General features: G+C 45.4%; 1 protein-coding gene across 1 annotated transcript in view; it reads right to left on the reverse strand.

The window, feature by feature from the left end:
* EML6 (EMAP like 6) overlaps positions 1 to 24,920 on the reverse strand; it is a 263,811-nt gene that overhangs the window by 72,683 nt on the left and 166,208 nt on the right. Inside the window, exons 9-16 of the mRNA XM_084797495.1 lie at positions 20,438 to 20,575; positions 18,154 to 18,410; positions 13,825 to 14,037; positions 8,243 to 8,410; positions 6,962 to 7,068; positions 4,053 to 4,171; positions 1,321 to 1,507; positions 746 to 851 (exon numbers count right to left, since the gene is read on the reverse strand). Coding sequence (XP_084653621.1) covers positions 746 to 851; positions 1,321 to 1,507; positions 4,053 to 4,171; positions 6,962 to 7,068; positions 8,243 to 8,410; positions 13,825 to 14,037; positions 18,154 to 18,410; positions 20,438 to 20,575 — 1,295 coding nt within the window. The remainder of the gene's footprint in view (positions 1 to 745; positions 852 to 1,320; positions 1,508 to 4,052; positions 4,172 to 6,961; positions 7,069 to 8,242; positions 8,411 to 13,824; positions 14,038 to 18,153; positions 18,411 to 20,437; positions 20,576 to 24,920) is intronic.

The following is a 24,920-nucleotide window of genomic DNA, read 5'->3' on the forward strand; positions in this document are numbered from 1 at the left end:
GCAGAGGCAGGTGGATCTCTGAGTTTGAGACCAGCCTGGTTTACAGAGTGAGTTTCAGGACAAGCAGGGCTACACAGAGAAAACCTGTCACAAAAGAGCAAAAAGAAAACAAAAAAATATGAACTATGTTTCCAGCCAGTGTTATAAAGTGGCCCCTTGCAGACCTGCAGCTCTCCCTCTGCCTCTGTATAGTCTATGTCAGAAGCAATGTGTGCCTACTTCTTAGGTGACAAACCATTTAACTGATTTTCCTTTGTTTCCTGAGACAGGGTCCCACTGTATTCCAGGCTGGCCTGGCATTCACTGTGTAGTGCAGACTGGCCAGTCCTTTTCTGCCGTGCCCTCACAATGACTGTAGTGAGAGATGAAAATCAACATGTCTGGCTTAAATTTGGTGTTCTTCATCACTGCTACAGATTTACAGCTAAGCCTGTCTACAGTAACCGCTGTACTGACTTCAAATCACTCAAGCAGACACAGAACTTAATGTGACCTGTAGGTGGTGACTTGCAGAATGACAAGGAAAGCCTGTACACGCTGAAGGCCACATTCTCTGGATAGGGTAGTCACACATGGCCTCTAGCCCCAGTGTGAGAAGTGCAAAGAGCTTATTACCTCATGGCAAACAGAACTCAAAAAAAAAAAAACAACCAAAAACCAAAAAACAACAAAAAAAACCTGGTGGTTTTTTTTTTTTAATTAATTAGCCACAGACCCATGTGTTATGATACTGGTGAGAGCTTACCTGAAAAATCCAGAGCACATACTCCTCTCTGATGGTGCCCTCTCAATAATGACAGACACTTTAGAGTCTGAGTGTCCCACACATGGACAGCAGCGTCTCTTCCAACCTGCAGAACAGGAGGGGTGCTGTTAACTACGCATTCATGGCGACGAGAACAGCATGGCTTCTTGGGGGCAAGCACGGCTGGGAAATAAAGCAACCGATATTATTTGTGAGCTCGAAAGACCCCTGGTAGTAATCTGGTCTGCCCAGTCTTTTCCAGATGAAGAAACAGGCTTGAAGCTTCTAAGAGTCTCACTGTGGCCTCAAGTTGGGTTTTGGGAGATTCTTGCCCTGCACATGGCTCCCTGATAAGGGATTTTTGAGGGTACCACTTTCAATGTGCATTTTGCTGCCATTCTGCCATCGCTTTCGTCCTGCCCCTGCCTCCCCAGGGTTCTCAGAACCTTCAGCTTCATGTCTTACGTTTATTCCTACTAAATAATTTTTTTTTCCTATCCTAGGTAAAGTGGATTAGAAACTAAACACCCTTTCTCTTCGGCTAGGCTCTGGTCACCAGGGAGGGCCACACACACCTGTCCAGTGGCTACATAGTCCTTTACTGGATGGATGGCCAGGCTGAGAATGTCATCATCATGGCCCAGGTACAGCCTCTGCGTGTGCTGCTGCCTGTTGTACACCACAGCAGCTGCAGCGACGTGGTACACCACTTCTCCGGCTTGCGTGTAGAACAGATTGTTCCTGCAGTCGTAGCCTCTGTAACTGAAGCACAGGTCCAAGAAGCACCGTGGTTGAAGGGACAGCGTGCACGTGGCGGGCAGGAATTGCGGAGGCAAGGCAATTGTGTTTGATGTGAGCCATGTAAGTGAGGCATACGGAGAAGGATTATTTTCACGGACTCTACTTCCAGACCTTCTACTTCCAGACTGTTCTTTGCTAAAGGAAATCTTTGGGCAGGAGGAACAGCGCCCACCTTCAGTCCTAGCACTTGGGAGGTAGAGGTAGAAAAAACCAGAAGGTCCTGGCTACACATCAAGTTTCAAGCCAGCCTGAGCTACGTAGACTCTGTTTCAAAATGAATCAACAAGTCAACAATTCAAGCATCCCGACAGGTCAGGAATGGGGCTCAGGCCCGCCCCCTCCCTCTCCCACCATCTCCATGTGACTTTGGGGCATGGTACCTTCAGGGTGCCCAAACAAACACAATTCCAAATACAACTGAACAAATCCCCTAACCCCATGACAGAGTCTGACTGTGTAGCTTTGTATGTCCTGGAACTCACTACATAAACGAGGCTGACATCAAATTTACAGAGATCTGCGTCCCTCCTGCCCTACCATCACCTCTGCCTCCTGAGTAAACGCTGGAATGAAAGTAATTACTGGAGAATAACTCCTTGCTGTTGGCTAATACACCCTTGTGTAAATAAGTGCTAATTATTTAACAGAATTAAATAAACACCTTATTGAATAATTTCGATTTGCATTTTAAAAAAACATTCATTTATTTATTATGCATACAGGGTTCTGCCTGCACACCAGAGCCAGAAGGGGACACCAGATTTCATTATAGATGGTTGTGAGCCGCCATGTGGTTGCTGGGAATTGAACTCAGGACCTTTGGTGGAAAAAGAGCCAATACTCTTGACCTCTGAGCCATCATCTCTCCAGCCCTTTGATTTGCATTTTTATGATATTAAAATCAAAATGTTATTTTTAGCTTATTATACAGGAAGAGTTTAGAGAATTGAAAAACATTAGCATTTTGTTCTTTCCCATAATATGTGAGAATTAACTCAATGTTTTCATCTTAAAAAAAAAAAAGCTGAGAAGTAGGACTAAGACTTCATGCTAAATTCTGCCAAACTCTATCCATAAATAACAAATATACCAATATCTGAACTGAAGAGTCCCATGATGGGCTGTGGGAATGGCTCTGTCAGCCAGTGTTTACTGTATAAGCATGAGCCCGTCAGTTTGGATTCTGGCATCCATGTAAGAAGCTCTGGGCCATGGTCAGTACTCATGGCCTGAACCCCAGCCATGTGCCACAGACAAGAAGATAGCTGGAGGTCCATGCCAGGCGGCCTCGCTTGCTCACCATGGAGGCAGCAAGAGACTCTGCCTCAAAATAATGTGGAGCAGCAGTTCTCAACTTTGTGTTGCAACCACCTTGGCAAACCTTTATCTTCAAAAAAATTCATGTTATGATTCATAACAGTAGCAAAATTAGAGTTATGCAGTGGGTTGGGGGGGGGTCGCCCACAACATGAAGAACTGTATTAACGGGCTGCAGCATTAGGAAGGTTGAGAACCAACAATGTAGAAGAGTAACTAAGGAAGATAACTGATGTTGATCTCTGACACACACACACACACACACACACACACACACACACACACACACACGTACATGCACACATGCACACACACCCCATATTATTAAAATAATGTAATGTTCAGGGCTGGAGAGATGGCTCAGAGGTTATGAGTTCTGGCTGCTCTTCCAAAGGTCCTGAGTTCAATTCCCAGCAACCACATGGTGGCTCACAACCATCTATAGTGAGAACTGGTCCCCTCTTCTGGCACGTAGGAGCACATGCAGGCAAAAACACTATACATAATAAATAAATATAAAAAGTAATGTTCAAAGTTTCCTATGCTTAACAATTAAATACATTACTATGAAGGTTTTTTTTTACTATGAAGTATTACTATTGGTTAAGTCAGTTTTTCTAGTAATAACTGAATTTTAAAAGTTAACAGTAGGGGCCTGAAGAGATGGCTCAGAAGTTAAGAGCACTGGCTGCTCTTCTAGAGGTTCTGAGTTCAATTTCCAGCAACCACATGGTGGCTCACAACCATCTGGTGCCTCTTCTGGTGGGTAGGCATACACAGAACATTGTATACATAATAAATAAATACATCTTAAAGTTAACAGTAGTTCTGTCTCACAGAAGTATGCGAGCCAAACTCATTGCATAGCACTGAGGACACTGACAACTACAAGCTTGAGACTAGGTGCCCAGGTGCCTTGGCATATAGGAAAAAAATATCTGAAGAAATCCTTGTCCTAGAGTGGATCTAGGGAAACAGAGCGAAGGATTGGAGGACTGGAGGTGACTCCGCCATGAGCAGCAGAGGTGGCTACAGCATGCAACCGCACGGAGCGTGTGCTACCCAGGAAAGCTGGCCCATCAGCTGAGACGTCACCGCAGGGATGGGCGCGAACTGGAGCCGGGAGGAAGACTGACAAGCTTGGTGGGGACGGAGGAGGAGATGGAGGGTGCTTGTGCTGGCCACCTACCCATGTATGAACTGGAGCTTCAGGCTGTCCCCGGGAGCCTTCTCCCGCTTCAGGAAGGGCACTGCATGGTTTTTCTCTTTACTTTGTTGCTTTAGCTGAGGTAGATCTTCTTTGTAAACCTTCAGGTAAAATACAAATATTTAGCAACATCCCTCCGCCTGCTAAACAGTGTCTTGGCATTGCTTCAATACAATGTGGGCTGTATGCAACATAGGATCAATATTACTTTTCCTAATAGAACCAAACTAACATGAAATCTTTCAATGCCTGAGGCTTAAAATAATTTATTTTCCCCTTGATTGCTATTGCTTCCTTAGGTAATTCTATCCAGAAAATAAATGTAGTTCATATTCTATTAAATAAGAAAGAAAACAAATTGTGAATTAAATATATTTTACTCCGTAAGGCAAGAAGTGCCTGATGATTCCGATGTTTGTGAACAGGAGCTTGCTGAGTCATTCCCTTTTGGTCCTTTGCAGTTTCCTTCCTTTCCTGACCTCACGGGTTTTGCAGATATGAGTCTGGAATACTCTGTTGGTTCAACCCAAGACTCAAGGGCTTCTGCTGAAATAGTACTTATACAATTTAAATGTACATAAAAATATATCTGTTATTTACTTCTCTTATGTTCTGTTCTCAAAACCTACTTTTAACACGCGAAAAAAAAAAAACCTCATAATTTATTAGTAATGTCTCATCTTCAGGAAAGAAAATTTTCATTTTGAAGTAGATAGAAAAAACCCAATTATTGATTGTGATTTACTGATTTATTTAAGCATTGCTTGTGCTGCCTCACTTGCTGCCTAGAACAGAATGGCATGCAGGGACAGCGGAAACCACGGGCCATGGCCTCTGACTACAGAATCTCGCGTTTTCCCGCCCCGCCACTGGCATGCAAGGCTTTCAGGAGCTGTCTGGCTTTGGTCCACTGGTGACATCTTCCTGCCATCTCACTGGTGTCAGAGTGCTTACCACCACGATTTGATCGACCATATTACTGAAAATATAGCTGTAATAAAGTGCCCTTTTAGGACTTGGCCTAAGCCATCAAAAAAGTCAGAAGGTTGTTTTGTGTGTTTTAGATGTGATGAACTACATGTCTTAGTCTGAAGGTAATTATTCATCTGAACTCACAAGTTTTTACTTTTATTTATTTATTTTTTACCCGTCATCAATTCCTTTTTCAGAACACGGAATTCTGGGGCATTTCTACTGCTAGATGATCATATGTTATAGCATCATGGGCCTCAATTTCCCATCTGTAGAACAAAATAAACGTCTCTACTCAGGAATACTGTAAATCATTATATGTGGAGGCAGTGAAAAATAGTCACAGGTAATCAAGTCCAAGGCATGGGTTTCAACAGTAGTGCCTCGCTGTTCCCAGCAGCATTAAATCAGACTTCTCCAACTGAACAAAGCCGCATCCCTCCCACAGCTTCTGTCCGTTTGCTTTAGTTCCATTTCTGCTGGTGTTTGTGTACTATTCTCACTGTTGTGCTTTACACCGCATAATGCACTTATCAGTACACAGACCTAGTGATCTAATTTTAAGGTTGATCTGAACTGTGGGCTACACTGTCTTTGCACTATCTGATTTTTCCAACACTGAGTTAGAAAGAAATTACTATAGGAAAAAAAGCAGTAAATTCAGTACTTATATGGAGTCACATCAGAATTACATGGGAGAGAAGTCCGGGTCAGAGCTATCTTAAAGCAGCCACGTGGGAGGGAGCAAGCCATTTAACCCGCCTGGAATTGGATCAGCCACATGAAAATACTTGGGGTGTGGTGCCTGCCGCAGGCCTGTCTGGGCAACAGTGAAAGTTGTGTATCTGGAAATTCCACACTCATGTGTAGACTCTGTTTCACACACCTATAAGCACATGTTACTTATTCAAATGGTACATTCGAAGCATTGCTTTAACAGCTCCCACTTTCTGCTAAGATGTCAACTTTTGTTGGGGGAAACTGGGTGCAATTAACCAACGTTAGTACTAGAAGGACAAGCTGGAGAGGCGAAACACATTGCAAGTGGGTCGACTTCAAACAAGCAGGCAATGGCTGTCTACGTTAGGCAGAAAGGGAGGATGGCAGCTCATGTGCAGACTACTGTTCTTGGGGGAGACCCGTCCTAAAAAATGTACACTTTGATGGTTTGCTAAGGAAATGAGAAAAACTTGCACTTTACATGCATCTTTCTTTGTAAAATAATAATTATGTGCATAGCAAAGCTTTATATGATAGAGAATCAAAAAGCTCAAATATTCAGGATTGAGCTTGAAAACTTTGCAATTACCCTCCATTTTAAAAAGTTAAAAACTTTTCTTTCTTTCTTTCTTTCTTTCTTTCTTTCTTTCTTTCTTTCTTCCTTTCTTTCTTTTTTAAGACAGGGTTTCTCTGTGTAACATCCCAGGCTTTCTTGGAACTCACTTTATAAACCAGGCTGGCCTCAAACTCACAGAGATCCGCTTGCCTCTGTGTCCCCAGTGCTGGGATTAAAGGTGCGGGCCATCACTGCCTGACTAAAAAAATTAAGTTAATGTGTAAAAGTGTTTTGTGTGCATGCATGTCTGTGCAGCACATGCATGTCTGGTACCTGCAAAGGCAGAAGAGGACACTGGTTCACCTGGGACTTAGATGGTTGTGACTCACTATGTGGGCACTGGGAACTGAACCAGGTACTGTGGAAGAGCAGCCAGTACTTTTACCCACTGAGCCATCTCTCCAGCCCTTCACTTAAATATTTAATAGTATGATAAATGTTTTATTGTTAACCTGTATTCAAAGGCAAGATGTAGGCATTTTTCTTATTTTTGCTGCATTTTTCTTCTGCCTGAGCGCCATCCATTTTCAGGGCAATGTTAAAAATCAAATGGGGCCCAGGCTTTTGTTTTCCCCTTACTGACCTGGCGATCATAATTGATCTGAGTTTCCTGCTCGATATCAGAGTCCAGTTCTGGAACATCAGACAAATCTGAATCAGATTCTTCACTGTAGGAGTTGGTGCCGCCTTCTGCAGAGACAGGGCCCGTTAGAAGCAAGGAAAATGCTGAGATGCTAAAGGCCAAAAGGTCATTTCAAGTAGCTTCGTCACCCCTAGCAGAGCAGAGTAAAAGACCTCTACCATAGTTTTCATTTAATTCACGCCTGGAGCCTGCTATGCAGCCAGGATGACCTTGAACTCCAGAGGCTAGCCCCAGGGATGACCTTGAACTCCCAAGGCTAACCCCACTTCTTAAGTGCTGGCAGTGCAGGCACGTGCCATCCCAGCTGGCTCCCTTTTCTTTCTTTCTTTTGTTTCTTTCTTCCTTCCTTCCTTCCTTCCTTTTTTGCTAGATATTAAGATTCTGGATTTTTAAATTTTACTTTATAAAATAAAAAGTATAGAATTTACCAAAGAGAAAGGTGGGGCTAAGGAAAACTTGAAGCACTCACTACCACCCAGAGCCTCTTCAGTGTCTAAGCATGCCACCAAGAACTTGAAAGTGCCATGGTCAGGTCCCTACAGAACGATCACCAGGCACACACACTCATCACTGTTTATTACCTGCTTATCCCTACAGACATCGCACATGGTTGCAAACAAAAAGACCGCAAGCCATTGATGTGGGCCTCCTGGGCTGACGTGGTAGCCATGTGTGAATCCCATCTGCGTCCTGAACTTCCCTATGGCTCACACACTGGCTGGCCATAGGCTGCTTTGGTCTCCCCGAGGGCTGAAGTGCATGCTTCTACCTTATCCTCAAAGGTAAGGCCATAGCCTGAGCCTCGTACAAGCAAAATCTTTCCATGGAGATCACATAACCAACCTATGAAGATCTCCAGAGCCCCCCTCCCTTTTTTTTTTTTTTACATTTATTTAATGTGTGTGAGGGTTTGCCTGCACATATATATGTGTACCACATGCGTGCCCTCAGAAGTCAGAAGAGGGCATCAGATCCCTTGAACTGGAGATGGGGATGGTTGTGAGCCACCATGTGGGTGCTGGGAACTGAATCCTGGTCCTCTGCAAGAGCAACAAGGAATCATACCTGTTGAGCCCCTCAGAAGCTTTTGTTTAAAGAAAAAAAATGTAACTGAGTTTTTCAAAACCACCTTAGCTCTTGAGCTCCAGGATGGGTATTAGGAATATCCCTTGAAACGATTACCGATAAGAAAGACATGGGAAAGTTACGGCTGCTACGCACCCTGGGGAGTGGTTTCCAGCACGTCATTGCTGGCAGCTTCTGGAATGAACCTCCACTGGAAAACGGAGTGATCAGCTCCTCCTGTGCTCACCACCCACTGGAAATCGTGGGACCAACGAACGTTCGTGACGTGTGCAGAATGGCCCACATACTTTCTAAATTTAGCTCCTGAAATAGTATTTTGAAATTAATCATGTTCTTCAAAAATCATTCTTTAGAAAGCAATCACATTCCATTCCACATCAAGGAAAGTTTTTTTTAATGTACCAGAAATATATTTCAGCCTTACAAATTACAATAAAGAGTCATATGTCACCTGAAAATCTCAATTCTTCATTATGTATTATCTGAAGATGCGTCTTTCAAATTCAGGCTCTATAGCTAAATGCTTAGTTAAACTTGCTCCAACTAGTGCTTATTGCTTCAGTGCCTCAAAAAACAAATGCCTTAGACTCCCAGGAGCCTCCCCTGTCCCAGGATGCCCCCCCCATTTCTGTTCTCTCTCCCAGCTCTTCTCATCTGCCGTCCTCCTCTCCCCTCACCTAATCCTCACCACAGCTGTCCTCCCCAACCCATCTCCCACCTAAGTCCCTCCCTCCATCTACTTCCGATGTCTATTGTATTTCCTGTTCTGAGTCAGAGTCAACGATCTTCTCTTGGGCTCTCCTTGGCTTCCCTAGCTGAGACCCCAAGCAATGGGTGTTAAGGAGCATGAAGTCAACACTTCTGCAGCCAGGTGGGACTCCCAGCCGAGGGAAGGGGGACAGCAACCCACATATAAAACCTTTGACCCAAAATGTGTCTTGTCTATAAGAAGTGTAGGGGCAAAGATGGAACAGAGCCTGAGGGAAGGGCAAACCAGTGACTGGCCCAGCTTGAGACCCACTCAAGCAGAGAGGCCAGACCACTGTCACTACTAATGATACTATGCTGTGCAGACAGGAGTCTAGTATGACCGTCTTCTGAGAGCCTTTGTCAGCAGCTGATGGAGACAGATGCAGAGACTCAAGGCCAAGCAACAGGCTGGTCTTGCGGAGTTTTGTGAAAGAGCAGGAGGAAGAATAGAGGGAGGCAGAGGGGTCAAGGACACTACAAGAAGACCTACAGAGTAACCGAGCCTGGACCCGCAGGGGCTCACAAAGACTGAACCACTAACCAAAGAGCTTGCATGGACAGAACCTAGACCCTCTATACATATGGAGCAAATATGCAGCTTGGTCTCCATGTGGGTCCCCCTAACAATAGGAGCAGGGGCACTCTGAATCTGTTACCTACCAATGGGCCACTTTCCCAACCGGGCTGCCTTGTCACTCCCTGGTGGGAGAGGATGTGCTCAGTTCTGCAGTGACTTGAGATACCAGGGTGGACTGGTACCAGTTGGGGCCTTCCCTTTCTCTGGGAGGAAGGAGAGGGGGAAATGGGAGGACGGGGATAGGGGGAGAATCTGGGAAGAGAGGAGGGAGGGGGCTGGGAGTAGGATGTAAAGTGATTATAAATAAATAAATAAATAAATAAATAGAGGGCAAAGAGGATGGGGCATAAAACAAATGCAAGAATTAACACCTTACCCATTCTTAAACCAGGCAGTTTCTATAAATAAACAAAATATTCCTCTTGTATCTATGTATATCTTAAAATGTGAGGTTAGCCTTTTTTCTCCACAGAGATCATTTAAGCGGTCTCTTCTGTGTGTTATGAAGATGGCCAAGAATAAATAAAATAACTATAAATAAAAATAGTAGAATTCACTGGGCAGTGGTGGTGCATGTCTTTGATTCTAGTACTTGGGAGGCAGAGGCAGGAGGATCTCTGAGTCTAGGCCAACCTGGTCTACAGAATGAGTTCCAGGACAGCTAGAGCTACACAGAAAAGCCATGTCTCAAAACCAAAACAGAAACAAAATTAGTGGAATTCAGATAAAAGTAGCAAAACTAAAGGTTTGTGACATCAAGGAAGAGGCAGAAGTGATCGCAGATTCCTCCTTGGTGTCTTTCTTGGGCCACACCATGCCTTAAGGACCCTCAAGTAGTCTGTGAGGAGGATTCAAAGGAAGGAACTGCAGCCTCCAGAGAAAAGTCACATCCATGAAAGGAAGCATATCTTCTGGTCTTGGTCCTGGCCTCCAGTTGTCTGCAAGTCATGACAGACCTTGAACCAGAACCATCAGCAGGATGCTCCTTAACGCCTACACACTTCTACCTCAGCCTCCCCCTCCACAGAGCCTGTGAGATCACTTCGCTTCTCAGTTTGGAGGTGGGCTGAGCCACTGTCACTGATAACTAAGCCCTGACTGCTTTGACCCCATTTCCTACCATCTCCTCTTTGCCTGCTCTGCCTGAAGGCACACTGGCGACTTTGTGGTTCCTCAAGCATGCCAAAGTGCTGTGTCTCCGCATCATGCACTTGCTGTTGTGTCTTTGTTGTGCTCTTCCCTGATGCCTGAATGTCTGGTTCTCTCATCCTGCAGGTCTCTGGCCCGTCAAACCCCAACAGTGAGCCACTCTTTGTCACATTAGCAGAAACAACACTAAGCTGCTCTGCATAGCATTGTCTTCTCCTTTCTTTTGCTGACAGCATTTCTACATCGGCTGTACTTGTCTGTGGTTTCCTATCTATTGTGTCCACTCAGTAGAAGAAAAGCTCCGCAGCAGCAGGGACGTGTGCTGATACACTGAACTATTTTCATACTTGAGCGTAGCACTTGACAATATTCATCCAGTAAGGAGGGGTGTGTCCTTTTCCAAGGCTTTCCTCAGGGTAAGCAGTGACCATGTGAGATTTCCCTTTGGATATTTGCCCAAGGAGGGCTTGGGTCTCAGCCCTCATCTCTTCTGCACTGACCTCTTCCACAGCCATGTGCCCATGAATACCAAATGTTTATCACTAACCTTGGGACTTCCCTAGAGGGACAAGTGTCATGCCTGTTTGGGTGTCTAAAATTGCATGAGGGCCGAATTTTACATCCACCTATTTGCACTTATACATGAAAACAAAAGCAATCCTTCTTAAACAGAATTAAGTAAAAGTGACAATTCTACAACTATGGACCCTTGTCATAGGACCAATTTTGCAATTTTAGGTGATTTCTTTTTAAAGAGAGAAACTGAACTGAAAACAACTTCCCGTGTACTCAGGTTTTGCACTCCGATGGAGGCATTTTAAGCTTTGAAGACTGTGATTGTTGTCACCTTGTAATGACCCTGTGCTTGCTTTACAGATTTAGAGACAGCCCCTCCATAGACTCTCTGAGGGGCTCCCCTGCCACTCCTACACTCTTAGCCTACACCGCGGGCAGCTTTTCCTTCTCCCATTGCCCCCCCCACCCCCCGCCACCTTCCACCCCAGTGCTCAAGTCTGAAACTCAGAGACATTCTCAATCATTTCCCCCCTCCCTACATCTGGTCTAGCAACAAAACCTTCAGCTTAATCTAAACCAATCATCTCTTTTGGCACTTAATCTAGCTACAGCACCTCTCAGAGGAATGCTTAAAACCTAGTTCATACAAGTCATGTCCCTTCCTCATGTATAACAGTTTGTCAGTGCACATGGCATGAGACTCAAGTGTGGAGCAGTCACACAGGATTCAGTCTGCATGGCATCAGGAGAAATTGTCATTACTGATTCTAAAGGATTGGAAAAGTATCAATATGAGAAAGACAAATTGCTCAGGCTGTGTAAAAATAGCAATTCAGTAATTGTTATTAATTGTAGGACAGCTACATCTAATTTCTGTGTGATAGAATATATGCGTATGTGTAATACAAAATGTATCAAATTAGCTTGGTTGTGAGGTCTATTTGTTCACAATGGAAAACTAGACACTCCTTAGTCTTCCTCACTTGCTCACAGTCATCGATCTACACTTAGAGTCATTTGATAACGGTACCTTGCTTTGTAAAGAGTCAAGTTTGATCAATTGCTATTCCTACCAAGATTCCCACATACCTTTATTAATTTTTCCCCAGTAGTTTTGGCATTCAAGCTTGGGGGCCATAGGCAAAATTGCAAGATTAATAAGCTGTGTGCCATGCAAGGCAGAGTTTGCTCTGAAGACGTTGCTACTTCAGCAAACGGCCGAGGAAGGATGCACTGCTCCATGAGACAGCCCTGCTGTCTAGCTGTCCTCATCTAGTCAGTTGGCCTCCTAGGGCTTCCCCACAGGGTTATTATTCATGCATTGGTGTCTAATTTTGACAGAACTATTCACACCACCACCCCAGTTCTAATAATGGATCCCCACACCCATATCTGGCCAGTAAGTTGCTTCTGTGATTTTCCTGAATTGTGATTTCCCTGATACTTTCTAACATAACCAACTTATTCTCAAATGCACATTAATTTAAACAAGTTATACCCTATTACCACACAGTCCATTAGGCACGATGTGGTGGACTTGAATCTGGCACACTAAAGTTTTTTGTGCTTCAGTCACTTTGAGCTGATGACCGGTCTGTCCAGTGCAGGTAACAGTGCAGCTCACTGAGCATTGTGTGTCCCATTTTGTACTGTAATTGTCCCTGCTTCGAAGCTGCCAGTTAGCTAAAAATTACTTTCTAATTACACTTTCCATCCCCTTTCCAGATTAATTTAAAAAAATCATTCAAGTGAGAAGTTTGCAGGTGGCAACACATTGTTGTTTACTCTCCCATGATCCAGCTTTTAGGGCATGGAGGAGTGGGAAGAGTCTGGGGAGGGGTTTTCTCAAGTCCGTAAATCAAGCACAGGGTCATTACAAGGTGACAACAATCACAGTCTTCAAAGCTTAAACTGCTTCCATTGGAGTGCAAAACCTGAGTCCACAGAAAGTTGTTTTCAGTCCGGTTTCCCTTTGAAAGAAAAATCAAGCCAAGCACAGGCCTATAATTCCCAGGACTCACTCTCTGTGAGTTCGAAGCCAGCCTGTTCTATAAATTGAGTCCAGGACAGCCAAGCTTACACGGAGAAACCCTGTCTCGAAAAACAAAACAAAGAAATCACCTAATGCAGTCTTGCAAAATTAGTTGTAGAACTGTCACTTTTATTTAATCATGTTTAAGAAGAATCACTTTTGCTTTCATGGATAGTGCAAGTAGGTGGATGTATAAAAGTTAAGTTATAGCCAGGTGGTGGTGGAGCAGTGCACACCTTTAATTCTAGTACTCAGAAGGCAGAGGCAGGGAGATCTCAGGTCGAGGCCAGCCTGGTCTACACAGTAAAGTTCCAGTACATCCAGGGATACACAGAGAAACCCTGTCTCAAAAAAAGTTAAATTATAATATTTTAAAGGAATAAAAAAATCAATATAAATCATGACTATTTGTTCCCATAAACATAAGTGACATATGACTGTTTGGAAATGTGAAACACAGGCTCAGAAGTCTCCTGATATTAACCTTTAACAAATTCTGACTTAAAATTTCAAAACCACATAGAACAGCAAAAGCAGATGACTCCAACAGCATTCTATATGAAACAGGTGAAGAATAAATGCAGACAAGAGGAAAATGAAGGTCTGGTGCAGAGGTAAGAAAACCCATCTAGCTAAACGACATCTAGAGTCCAGAGAAAACCCTTCCCCGGTGAAACATCTCTTTGGCCTTACCTTTTTTGAGACAAGGAAATTTGAACAATTTGACCAGTCCAAAATCATCTCCAGACACCAACACTGAACTGTTATAATTGGCATCCACTGAGTTGATGTCAATAACCTCAGTGTACTTGGGCCAAATTCCACTCACTTCAGGGCCTTTCACACACGTCCAGGAGGCCCAGGGGATCCCTTTGATTTCTTCCTTACTTGTTAAAGGCTTCCCCGCTGAAACAGACAACATGAAGTTATATTTACATGGGAAGTATATTCTAAAATATTTTAATCAGGTTTTCTTGGTGTCTAAACCTTCACTAAACATGTAAATAGAGGAGCTGTAAGTTCTAATCTCTTCACCCAGTTAGTTACTTTTCGGGTCAGGGAAGGATTTAAAGAAAACAACAGCTCAAAAATTAAAAGTAAGGCGAACAGGAAATGATTATTGCTCCTTGGTCTTAATTACTAAGCCACAGGCGCTACTACAGTGTGCTTTGTTTTGTATGACCTCACTAAGTCATGTGTGGTCAACACCGAGTCACCAGCATGCTGCTAGGCTTTTAAAACCGTGACTAAGCGTATCTCACACTTTCTTTTGCCTAGTTTATTGGTTTGCATGTGTGTGCATGCCCTCGCAGGACAGAGGACAACAGGAGGGATTTGGTTCTCTCCTTCCACCATGTGGGTTCTAGGGACTGGAATCGGGTCCTTGTCAGTCTACAAACTGTGTTGGAAATTTTTATTTTTTTAAGATTTAAGTTGTATCCATACTGTGTATCTGTATGTGTGTGTGCATGTCAGTGCAGGTGCCCACAGCGGCCAGAGTTATGAGAGCCAGCAGAGCTGAAGTAAGGATGCCAGCCACCTGACTGAGCTCAGAGTCAATCTCAAGTCTTTGGCACATCAGTGGGGCACTCCTAATCCCCGAAGCATCTCTCCAGCCCCCACAGATGATTTTTGCTTTAAACAAAAAGTCAGGCTCTACAAATTTTTAAATGGCTTTTATTATTTAAGTCCTAATCACCAAATCCACAGAGTTATGGCAGACTGTAACTGGTTGTGGGAAAACGGTCCTAACAACTGCTGTGGGTCTGCTGTTTCCAGATACAGGGCTGGAATGGGTTCAGTTCCCATTTCTGCCAGCCAATTGATTAGTGAGGTCTACAGAGGGCACAAAACCAGCAAGCCACAGAAGCACACGTGTGGGAGAATATTTAGCTAGATACCATTTTTAAATTCAAAATCAATACAATTAAGCATATATCCTGATGCTTACCCTATTAAAATAAGCATACATTTTCAAATAAAGAACTGAAGAGCAGATACCATTTCAAAATGGCATCCCAAAATTCTGGATTATATTGGTATTCTAAAAGAATGCATCTAAATGACCACGGGTCTCCGAGAGGCTATAGCTGGAGCATGCTCTGTGACCTGCTCCTGCTCCAGAGACTGCATCCTGGGAAGGAACTCAGAATAGAGAGCAATCTCACAGTGCAGTGGTGATTGGAGCTGCACCACCTGGACCAGTAGATAAGCTGAGTAAGTGTTACAGGATGAGGAAGTGAGCTATAGCATCATCCCTGAGCAGGATGGTATTTTATTCCAACTTACAAGTGTGTTCCAGATGTTCCTACATGTGGAAAAGCTAAGTATGAAGTAATAAACCTCACGCATGCCAGGGATGCTCTGTCAGGACCCCGTACCTTATCCCTTTTGACATTTTGTGTTATGACAGAGCCTCAGGAAACTCTGCCAAAACAGACCCCAAACTTTGACCCCTTCTGCCTCAGCCTCCCAGTTAGATAATTTTTCAATAAAAATGTCAGACAGTATATAATTATTAGAGGTTAAGATTCATGTTACATTTTTCTTTACTCTTGCCTTAAAAAACTCATTAAGAAGCCTAACATAATCATCGTGAGAGGCTTCTTCCAGCAACTGATGGTGGGTATACAGAGACCCACAGCCAAACACTAGGTGGAGCTTGGGCAAGCTTCCACAGCATACAACAAAGGACTGTGGGAGCCCCAGGGCAGAGGACACCAGGAGAACGTGGCCCACAGGGGCTCAGGGAGACTGAAGTGGCAATCAGGGAGCTTGTATGGGGCTGTGCTGGGTCCTCTGGTCCCTTCATCTATGCTGTGATTGTGTAGCTTGGTGGTCTTGTGGGCCTCACAACAGTGTGAGCAGGGGACATTTTGCCTGTTTTTAGGACCTTTTTTTTCCTACTGAGTTTCCTTAATATGAGGGAAGGTGCCTAGCCTTAGTGCAGCCTGATATTCCACGCTTGGTTGCTATCCCTGGGAGGCCTGCCCTTTTCTCAGGGGAAATAGAGGAGGGGTGGGTCTGGGGAGTTATGTGTGGGAGGGGAAGAAGTAGGAGGAAAAGTGTGTGTGTGTGTGTGTGTGTGTGTGTGTGTGTGTGTGTGTGTGTGTGTGTGTAGGGGGGAGCTGCAGTTGTGATTTAGTATCTGAGAGAAGAAGAAATAAGTAAATAATTTAAAAATCATTAAAGATTATAGTATGGGTATCATATGTGACATTTGAATCTTACAGAGAAATGTTACTAAATTGCTATTACATATGACAGGTGAATCTCTTACAAAAGTTGCAAGGTGGACATAAATAAAAATATGCTCACTGGGATTTTACAAAGCTATATTTCAGCAGATTATACAATGATGATGATCAGACCCGGGTCTAGCACACTCACAGCCACGGAGGACTACAACCCATAAAGCTTTGCAGCCTTGGCCTCGTCCAAAGCCTCTGAGGTGATGTAAGAGACAGTCTCAAAGTCTCTGGGTTCAACAGACCATCCTGTTCCTTTTGGACCTGTGTAGAAACTCACTTCCTAATGGCCACGTATCTAATGTGTGTGACAGAACAAACAAATGAGAGAGAAACCCTTTAGGAAGGAAAAGTTTTAGCTTTTGAAAGGGAAAACAAAATAATTTATAGCCAGTTTACAAACATTAAAATAAACATGAGATAATACTTTGGGCTTTCAAAGGTAAATACAAAATACTTTACCATGAAGACCCCTTGGTTTGTATAATGGTTACTGCCAAGCCCATGAGACCCATGGAGCATGCGCACAACTCACATCCCTTCATCTTAATTTGTGTTGCAGAAAGGCATGTGTACGACAGTAATAGGACCAGCATGACCGGCTTGCACACTGGCCATTCAGTTATTTGCCCTTGGAGAAATGTATCAACCAACACTGAATGGTGGAAGCAAGTGAATCACTTAAAGCAAAGCCCTGGACAAGAAACTAAGCAGCGTGGACTCCACATCCTTGGAAGCTCATGGAACAACCATTTCAGGTCATCTTTTGCTAAAAGTGATGAAATGTTTCAATTATACAGAAGACTACAGAGCAACTGTTTGTAGCACTGAGTTTCAGTGAATAATATTGGTCTTTATCATAGGAAATCATTTGTTTCTGTTATCGTGGGGCATGTGTGTGTGTGGGGGGGCGGTCAGTTCTCCCCTTCCACTTGTATGTGCATTCCAGGCATTGAACTCAGGATACTAGGATTGCACAGCAAGTGCCTTTACCTGCTGACTCCCCTCACCTGTCTCTTTATAACAGAAATTTTAAGAACATATTACAGCCATTTAAAATCCACTGGACACTCATCCCTAATCTCATTTTTTTTTCTTTAGCGATAACCAATATCCTGAATTGAATCCTAAGCATTCCTATACATTTAAAAACCACTTTGTATATATGTAAGTGATTCTACTACATGAACTTGTTTTAATATCTTAACATTTTTATATAAATGATCATACACTATACACATCATTTGCAATTATTTACTCAGCATTATACTCTTGAGATCTATCCGTATTGACAGAAGATGGACTAGCCAGCTCGTCATATTACCTTCTGTGGCTACACACGTTAGACTTCCCACACACTGACAGCCACTCACGTCACCACCACAGCGGTGCATCACACACTGCTGTGCAGGCTCCTAACAGCACCGTGCATCATTTGTCTTCCTCTTTTACTGTGTACTGTTGCATGCTTTGGCCAGTCTGAATAAAGGACCTTCGGTGCTGCTCTGTATGTATCTGTACCTATTAGAACAGCACAAGTATTCATGCTCACTGTATGTTACCTCTTTAAGTCTTACTCGTGTTTTCCTAATGTTTTGCATTTTTAATGTGACTTGACTCACTAACATTTTCTCTGAGGGTCATGACTTAGGGATCTTGTCTCAGAAAACACTCCTTACCCCGAGGTCACAGGGCACTCTCTACATTTCTCCGTGTGGTTCCAGGTTTGCTTTTTGTGAGCATCTACCACAAACATAATCTACTTACAACTCACATGGCATTTTGTAGAACAGCCTCTCCCCAGCACCATCATTGGTTTGCAAGTATTTACTATCCAGAGACCAGTCAATGTGCGTGATGAAGCTAAGGGATCGGCTGCATTCTCCTATTTTCTTATACCGCTGGGCAACAGCATAGACATCCACAGGGCCGTCGTTGGATCCCACTGCAAGGTAAGAGCCATCTGGGGAAAACTTCATCTCATGAATGACTTCTTTTCTATCCTTGATATGGACCACTTCTGTCATATCTCTGTAGGGATAAAATACAAAGTGATAGACAAAAACCGAGAACTAGAAAGCCCAAGTCTCGTTTTAAAAGGTGTGTGTCACATAAGAGAAAAATCCTATAGAAAATAAAAGGATTATTTTCATAAAATGATATGACATATTTATAATTTATAAACTACATATAAAAATTAAAATAAACATTAGAAATAATATTTTGTGTCCTCAGGGTAAATACAAAAAGTTTCATACAAAAAATATTTGCTTTCATGTTCAACTATATATTATTTGACATTTTTATTTAAAAATTAGAGTTAAGGGGCTGGAGAGATGGCTCAGAGGTTAAGAGCACTGACTGCTGTTCCAGAGGTCCTGAGTTCAATTCCCAGCAACCACATGGTGACTCACAACCATCTATAATGTGATCTGATGCCCTCAGATATACATACAGGCAGAGCACTGTATAAATAATAAATTAAAAAAACAAGAGTTAAAAGCCACTTAAAACTATGCCATGGATAAAGGCAAAACATATAAAAATTAGTGTTTAAAAAAAGCCATTTACTTGTGTTTTTAAAATGAGACCAGATGTGGTGGTGCATGCCTTTAATTCTAGCACTTGGAAGGCAGAGGCAGGGGGATCTCTGAAAGCTGAAGGCTAGGTTATCTACATATTAAATTTCAGACCAAATAGGGCTATCCTGTCTCAAAAAAAATACTTGTTATTTTAAAAGAAGGAAATTACTAGTTTTTGAAATGTCAAATGGCAATTAATCACTCATTTTTTCCACCATAAAAGGTCATAATGGATACGCCAAATCATTAAAATATTTTTTATCTTTTTTGAGGTCAAATTATTTCTTAAATTATTAATTCTTTAAGAACTTTAGGGCTGGAGAGAGGATCTCAGTTCAGGTCTCAGCCCATGTTGGGCAGCTCACAACCATCTTAAAAAAAAAAAAGAATTTTATACAGTATATTTACCCTCTTCTCCCAACCCCTCCCAAATTTAGCCATACCTCCTAACTTTGTGTCATCTTTAAAAAAAAAAAACCCACCAAGTGCAATGTGTGCCGCCATGTGTTCTTGGACATGTGGTCAGCCTCCGGAGATAGAGTTGGCCAAAATCTGTTAAGATTAATTCCTATGCTCATATCTGAAAGCTCATTGGATTGCTTTTCCCCTTTAACTAGGAGACAGGCTTATGACCTGCAGGTCTCCTGAGCCAGTGAAGATGGCGTCATCTACTCTAAAGCAAACTGAATCCATCCAACAGCAGCAAGGATTTGCTTTCACATAATAACCCCCCGCACCTGCTATCAATTATCACAGCACTATGCTGTACTATAACAACGTAAAATAGAAATATCGTTTTCTTTTGTTTGCATTTGTGAATTCTATCAAAAAGGAAATTTGGTAATTAGCTGCCTTATCATCAATCACCCAGCAGAGAGCAGAAACGTTGCCCATTAATTTGGTAATGAGTTGTGTGGGGCTGGTAATGAGAAACCAGAGCAATAAATTGTGCTAAGAGCACTCAACATTGCACAGAATTTTCTCCATATAAAACATGCAGCATTCAATTTACAGCTGTATTTCTTTGCTATAATTACAAAATGGCTGATCCAAGAGAATAATGAATTCATTCAGAGGAATTCTAGCATAAACAGTATGGGATGCCAGCAAGCATGAAATACTCCAGTTCTGTACCAGTTATACGCACACAACTCTGATTCCAGCTTACAGATACGCATTTAGCTGGGTGCTGCTTCATTATTTCCTCCTCTTTGTGCCTTAACCACAGAGCTCACAACCTCTTATCCGTTCCCTTGGGAACAAATGTCCTCAGGAGCTCAGTTAAACTATAGGCAGATTCACAGCAGGCCCCTGGTTTAGGTTCTACCTCCAAATAGTTTACCGAAGGCATCTGGATTTTCAGTTTCGGATTTCAGATAAGGGGTTTCCCAATAGCCTGACATTTTTATGACCAGGATACTTTTTAACATCTAACAAAGGAACATCTCAAAGTACCATTTTCAGTACTGAATGTACCTGACTCGCAGAACGATGAAAGAGCCATCCTTCATGCCCAGGGCCAGCTGGGACCCATCCGGGCTGAAGGACACACTACGAACTGCTTCCTCCATATTGCAGCGGGCAATCAAGGCATGGTCCGCCAGACTCCACAGCCTAAGGACCAAGGACAGCATAGAATAAAGACCAAACCCACCTCTCAGCCAGGTGGGAAAGCCTGCTCTCTACACTGACAACAGTAAAGAGCCTGGTAACCTCATCCCTCAGCGTGGCCTGTCAGAAAATCTGCAAAGTGTTCTGTCTATCTTTGGGCCACTTTCACCATTTGAAAAACCAAGCAAGAACTATGAGGTGGAATTACATTTGCAAAGATTTTGAGACCCACAGACTAGGAGATATAAACACAACTTCGCAAAGGGTCTCCTCTTGAGAAATTAGAACTTGTCCCATACTCATGCCAATGGACTGTTAACCATGCTCCAAGGGTAGGAACTGCTAGTGCTGTGTCTTAGGGTGACTGTGATAAAAGAACTGGACCACAGTGACTTAGTGGGGGAAAGGGTTTATTTGACTTACACTTCCACAACATTGATCATCACTGAAGGAAGTCAGGACAAGAACTGAAACAGGGCAGGATCCTGGAGGCAGGAGCTGATGCACAGGCCATGGAGGGGTGCTGCTTACTGGCTTGCTCACATAGCTTTGCTAAGCCAGCTTTGTTCTAGAACACAGGACCACCAGGCCAGGGATACCAGCAACCACCATGGGTTGGTTCCTCCCCATCAATCCCCACTTAAGAAAATGCCCTAATTGCTTTGTGTATTGTGGTATATGAGGACTCAAATATATAATAGGTATCATTAGCATACAATTATTCATATATAAAACCAGACTGGTACTTCATATTTTAGAGATGATTAAAAGTGTTATTTTTAAAAATGTATTATCTTGGTTTTTCTTTTGACTTGTTGATTGAGTTTGAAAGGGCATATCAGAATTTTTATAGTTGACTCTAATGTGAAAAGAAAAGAAACATCCCTATTTTTTAATGGTATGAATGTACAATACTTGGACATAGTGTATATATAGTGTAACATCTGTATATTTGATCATAAAGGCAGATAATTGAAAACATTGTAAATTATGCCCTTTAATTCTTGTTAAATATGAAGCATTTGTATCTTGCAAATAAAGACATCCTTAAATTGGAAAAAAATGCACGATAGCTGGATCATATGGAGGCACTTTCTCAAGTGAGGTTTCGTCCTCTTTCAGGTGACTCTAGCTGTGTCAAGTTGACATAAAAACTAGCCAGGGCATGCTGCCACTATTAGCTTCACCATAAACATTCATGGAACATTTTTCAAGCAGTTGGTACTTAAACATATATAGAAAGAAACATACATCACATTTGCTGGCTTGCCTAGGGTATGAGAGGAGGTATCTGAGACAAGAGAATACGTGATGTCTCTTAGACAGCTCCAGAATTTACTCATGGCTATGATGCAAAAGCCCCAGGCCTTTCTGATCAGGGCTCACTATTGGTAGGTAGGGCAACGCTTCATGGTGCTGGCAGTCAAAAAGCAGCTTCTGGTGGAGAAATATGGATCAGGAGGCAAGCATGGCTAAGTACAGGGTTCCCAGCTCCAGACACTTAATGTAGGTACCCCAAACTCAGTGAGCCCAGAGGAAGAACACAGAGTACAGAATAAGAACTTCTGTGTTAGGTGTTGTTGGGGCATTTGATTTCTGTAAGGAATTCTCTGGTGGTGATGATGTATGCCTGAGTTGGTTCTCGCTCTCCATGTGAGCTCCAAGGACTGGGCAGCTCATCAGCACTGGCAGCAGATGTCTTTACCTGCAGATCTATCTAGCCAGCCCTGGGAAGCCTTTCTTAAGACAGTCTTCTTGTCACACACAATGAATGCATGCTAGAAGGACGAGAACTTGCAGTTCTGAAACAAGTATAAGTCCCATGTGGCAGTCTCTTAAGTGCACCCAGCCTTGGGGAGGGATGGGCACCCAGCCTTGGGGAGGGATGAGCACCCAGCCTTGGGGAGGGATGGGCACCCAGCCTTGGGGAGGGATGAGCACCCAGCCTTGGGGAGGGATGGGCACCCAGCCATGGGGAGGGATGGGCACCCAGCCTTGGGGAGGGATGGGTACCCAGCCTTGGGGAGGGATGAGCACCCAGCCATGGGGAGGGATGGGCACCCAGCCATGGGGAGGGATGGGCACCCAGCCTTGGGGAGGGATGAGCACCCAGCCATGGGGAGGGATGGGCACCCAGCCTTGGGGAGAGATGAGCACCCAGCCATGGGGAGGGAAGGGCACCCAGCCTTGGGGAGGGATGAGCACCCAGCCTTGGGGAGGGATGAGCACCCAGCCTTGGGGAGGGATGAGCACCCAGCCTTGGGGAGGGATGGGCACCCAGCCTTGGGGAGGGATGAGCACCCAGCCATGGGGAGGGATGGGCACCCAGCCATGGGGAGGGATGGGCACCCAGCCTTGGGGAGGGATGAGCACCCAGCCATGGGGAGGGATGGGCACCCAGCCTTGGGGAGGGATGAGCACCCAGCCTTGGGGAGGGATGGGCACCCAGCCTTGGGGAGGGATGAGCACCCAGCCATGGGGAGGGATGAGCACCCAGCCATGGGGAGGGATGGGCACCTAGCCTTGGGGAGGGATGAGCACCCAGCCATGGGGAGGGATGGGCACCCAGCCTTGGGGAGAGATGGGTACCCAGCCTTGGGGAGGGATGAGCACCCAGCCTTGGGGAGGGATGGGCACCCAGCCTTGGGGAGGGATGAGCACCCAGCCATGGGGAGGGATGAGCACCCAGCCTTGGGGAGGGATGAGCACCCAGCCTTGGGGAGGGATGAGCACCCAGCCTTGGGGAGGGATGAGCACCCAGCCTTGGGGAGGGATGAGCACCCAGCCATGGGGAGGGATGAGCACCCAGCCTTGGGGAGGGATGAGCACCCAGCCTTGGGGAGGGATGAGCACCCAGCCATGGGGAGGGATGGGCACCCAGCCATGGGGAGGGATGGGCACCCAGCCTTGGGGAGGGATGAGCACCCAGCCATGGGGAGGGATGGGCACCCAGCCTTGGGGAGGGATGAGCACCCAGCCATGGGGAGGGATGAGCACCCAGCCTTGGGGAGGGATGAGCACCCAGCCTTGGGGAGGGATGAGCACCCAGCCATGGGGAGGGATGGGCACCCAGCCATGGGGAGGGATGGGCACCCAGCCTTGGGGAGGGATGAGCACCCAGCCATGGGGAGGGATGAGCACCCAGCCTTGGGGAGGGATGAGCACCCAGCCTTGGGGAGGGATGGGCACCCAGCCTTGGGGAGGGATGGGCACCCAGCCTTGGGGAGGGATGGGCACCCAGCCTTGGGGAGGGATGAGCACCCAGCCTTGGGGAGGGATGAGCACCCAGCCTTGGGGAGGGATGGGCACCCAGCCATGGGGAGGGATGGGCACCCAGCCATGGGGAGGGATGAGCACCCAGCCTTGGGGAGGGATGAGCACCCAGCCTTGGGGAGGGATGGGCACCCAGCCTTGGGGAGGGATGAGCACCCAGCCTTGGGGAGGGATGAGCACCCAGCCTTGGGGAGGGATGGGCACCCAGCCATGGGGAGGGATGGGCACCCAGCCATGGGGAGGGATGAGCACCCAGCCTTGGGGAGGGATGAGCACCTAGCCATGGGGAGGGATGAGCACCCAGCCATGGGGAGGGATGAGCACCCAGCCTTGGGGAGGGATGAGCACCCAGCCTTGGGGAGGGATGAGCACCCAGCCATGGGGAGGGATGGGCACCCAGCCATGGGGAGGGATGAGCACCCAGCCATGGGGAGGGATGAGCACCCAGCCATGGGGAGGGATGAGCACCCAGCCTTGGGGAGGGATGAGCACCTAGCCATGGGGAGGGATGAGCACCCAGCCATGGGGAGGGATGAGCACCTAGCCATGGGGAGGGATGGGCACCCAGCCTTGGGGAGGGATGAGCACCCAGCCATGGGGAGGGATGAGCACCCAGCCTTGGGGAGGGATGAGCACCCAGCCTTGGGGAGGGATGAGCACCTAGCCATGGGGAGGGATGAGCACCCAGCCATGGGGAGGGATGAGCACCTAGCCATGGGGAGGGATGAGCACCTAGCCATGGGGAGGGATGAGCACCTAGCCATGGGGAGGGATGAGCACCCAGCCTTGGGGAGGGATGAGCACCTAGCCATGGGGAGGGATGAGCACCCAGCCATGGGGAGGGATGAGCACCCAGCCTTGGGGAGGGATGAGCACCTAGCCATGGGGAGGGATGAGCACCCAGCCATGGGGAGGGATGAGCACCCAGCCATGGGGAGGGATGGGCACCCAGCCTTGGGGAGGGATGAGCACCCAGCCTTGGGGAGGGATGGGCACCCAGCCTTGGGGAGGGATGAGCACCCAGCCTTGGGGAGGGATGAGCACCCAGCCTTGGGGAGGGATGAGCACCCAGCCT

The sequence above is a fragment of the Acomys minous genome, assembly GCF_964271855.1.
Source record: "Acomys minous genome assembly, chromosome: 10".
In the NCBI taxonomy this organism is placed as follows: domain Eukaryota; kingdom Metazoa; phylum Chordata; class Mammalia; order Rodentia; family Muridae; genus Acomys; species Acomys minous.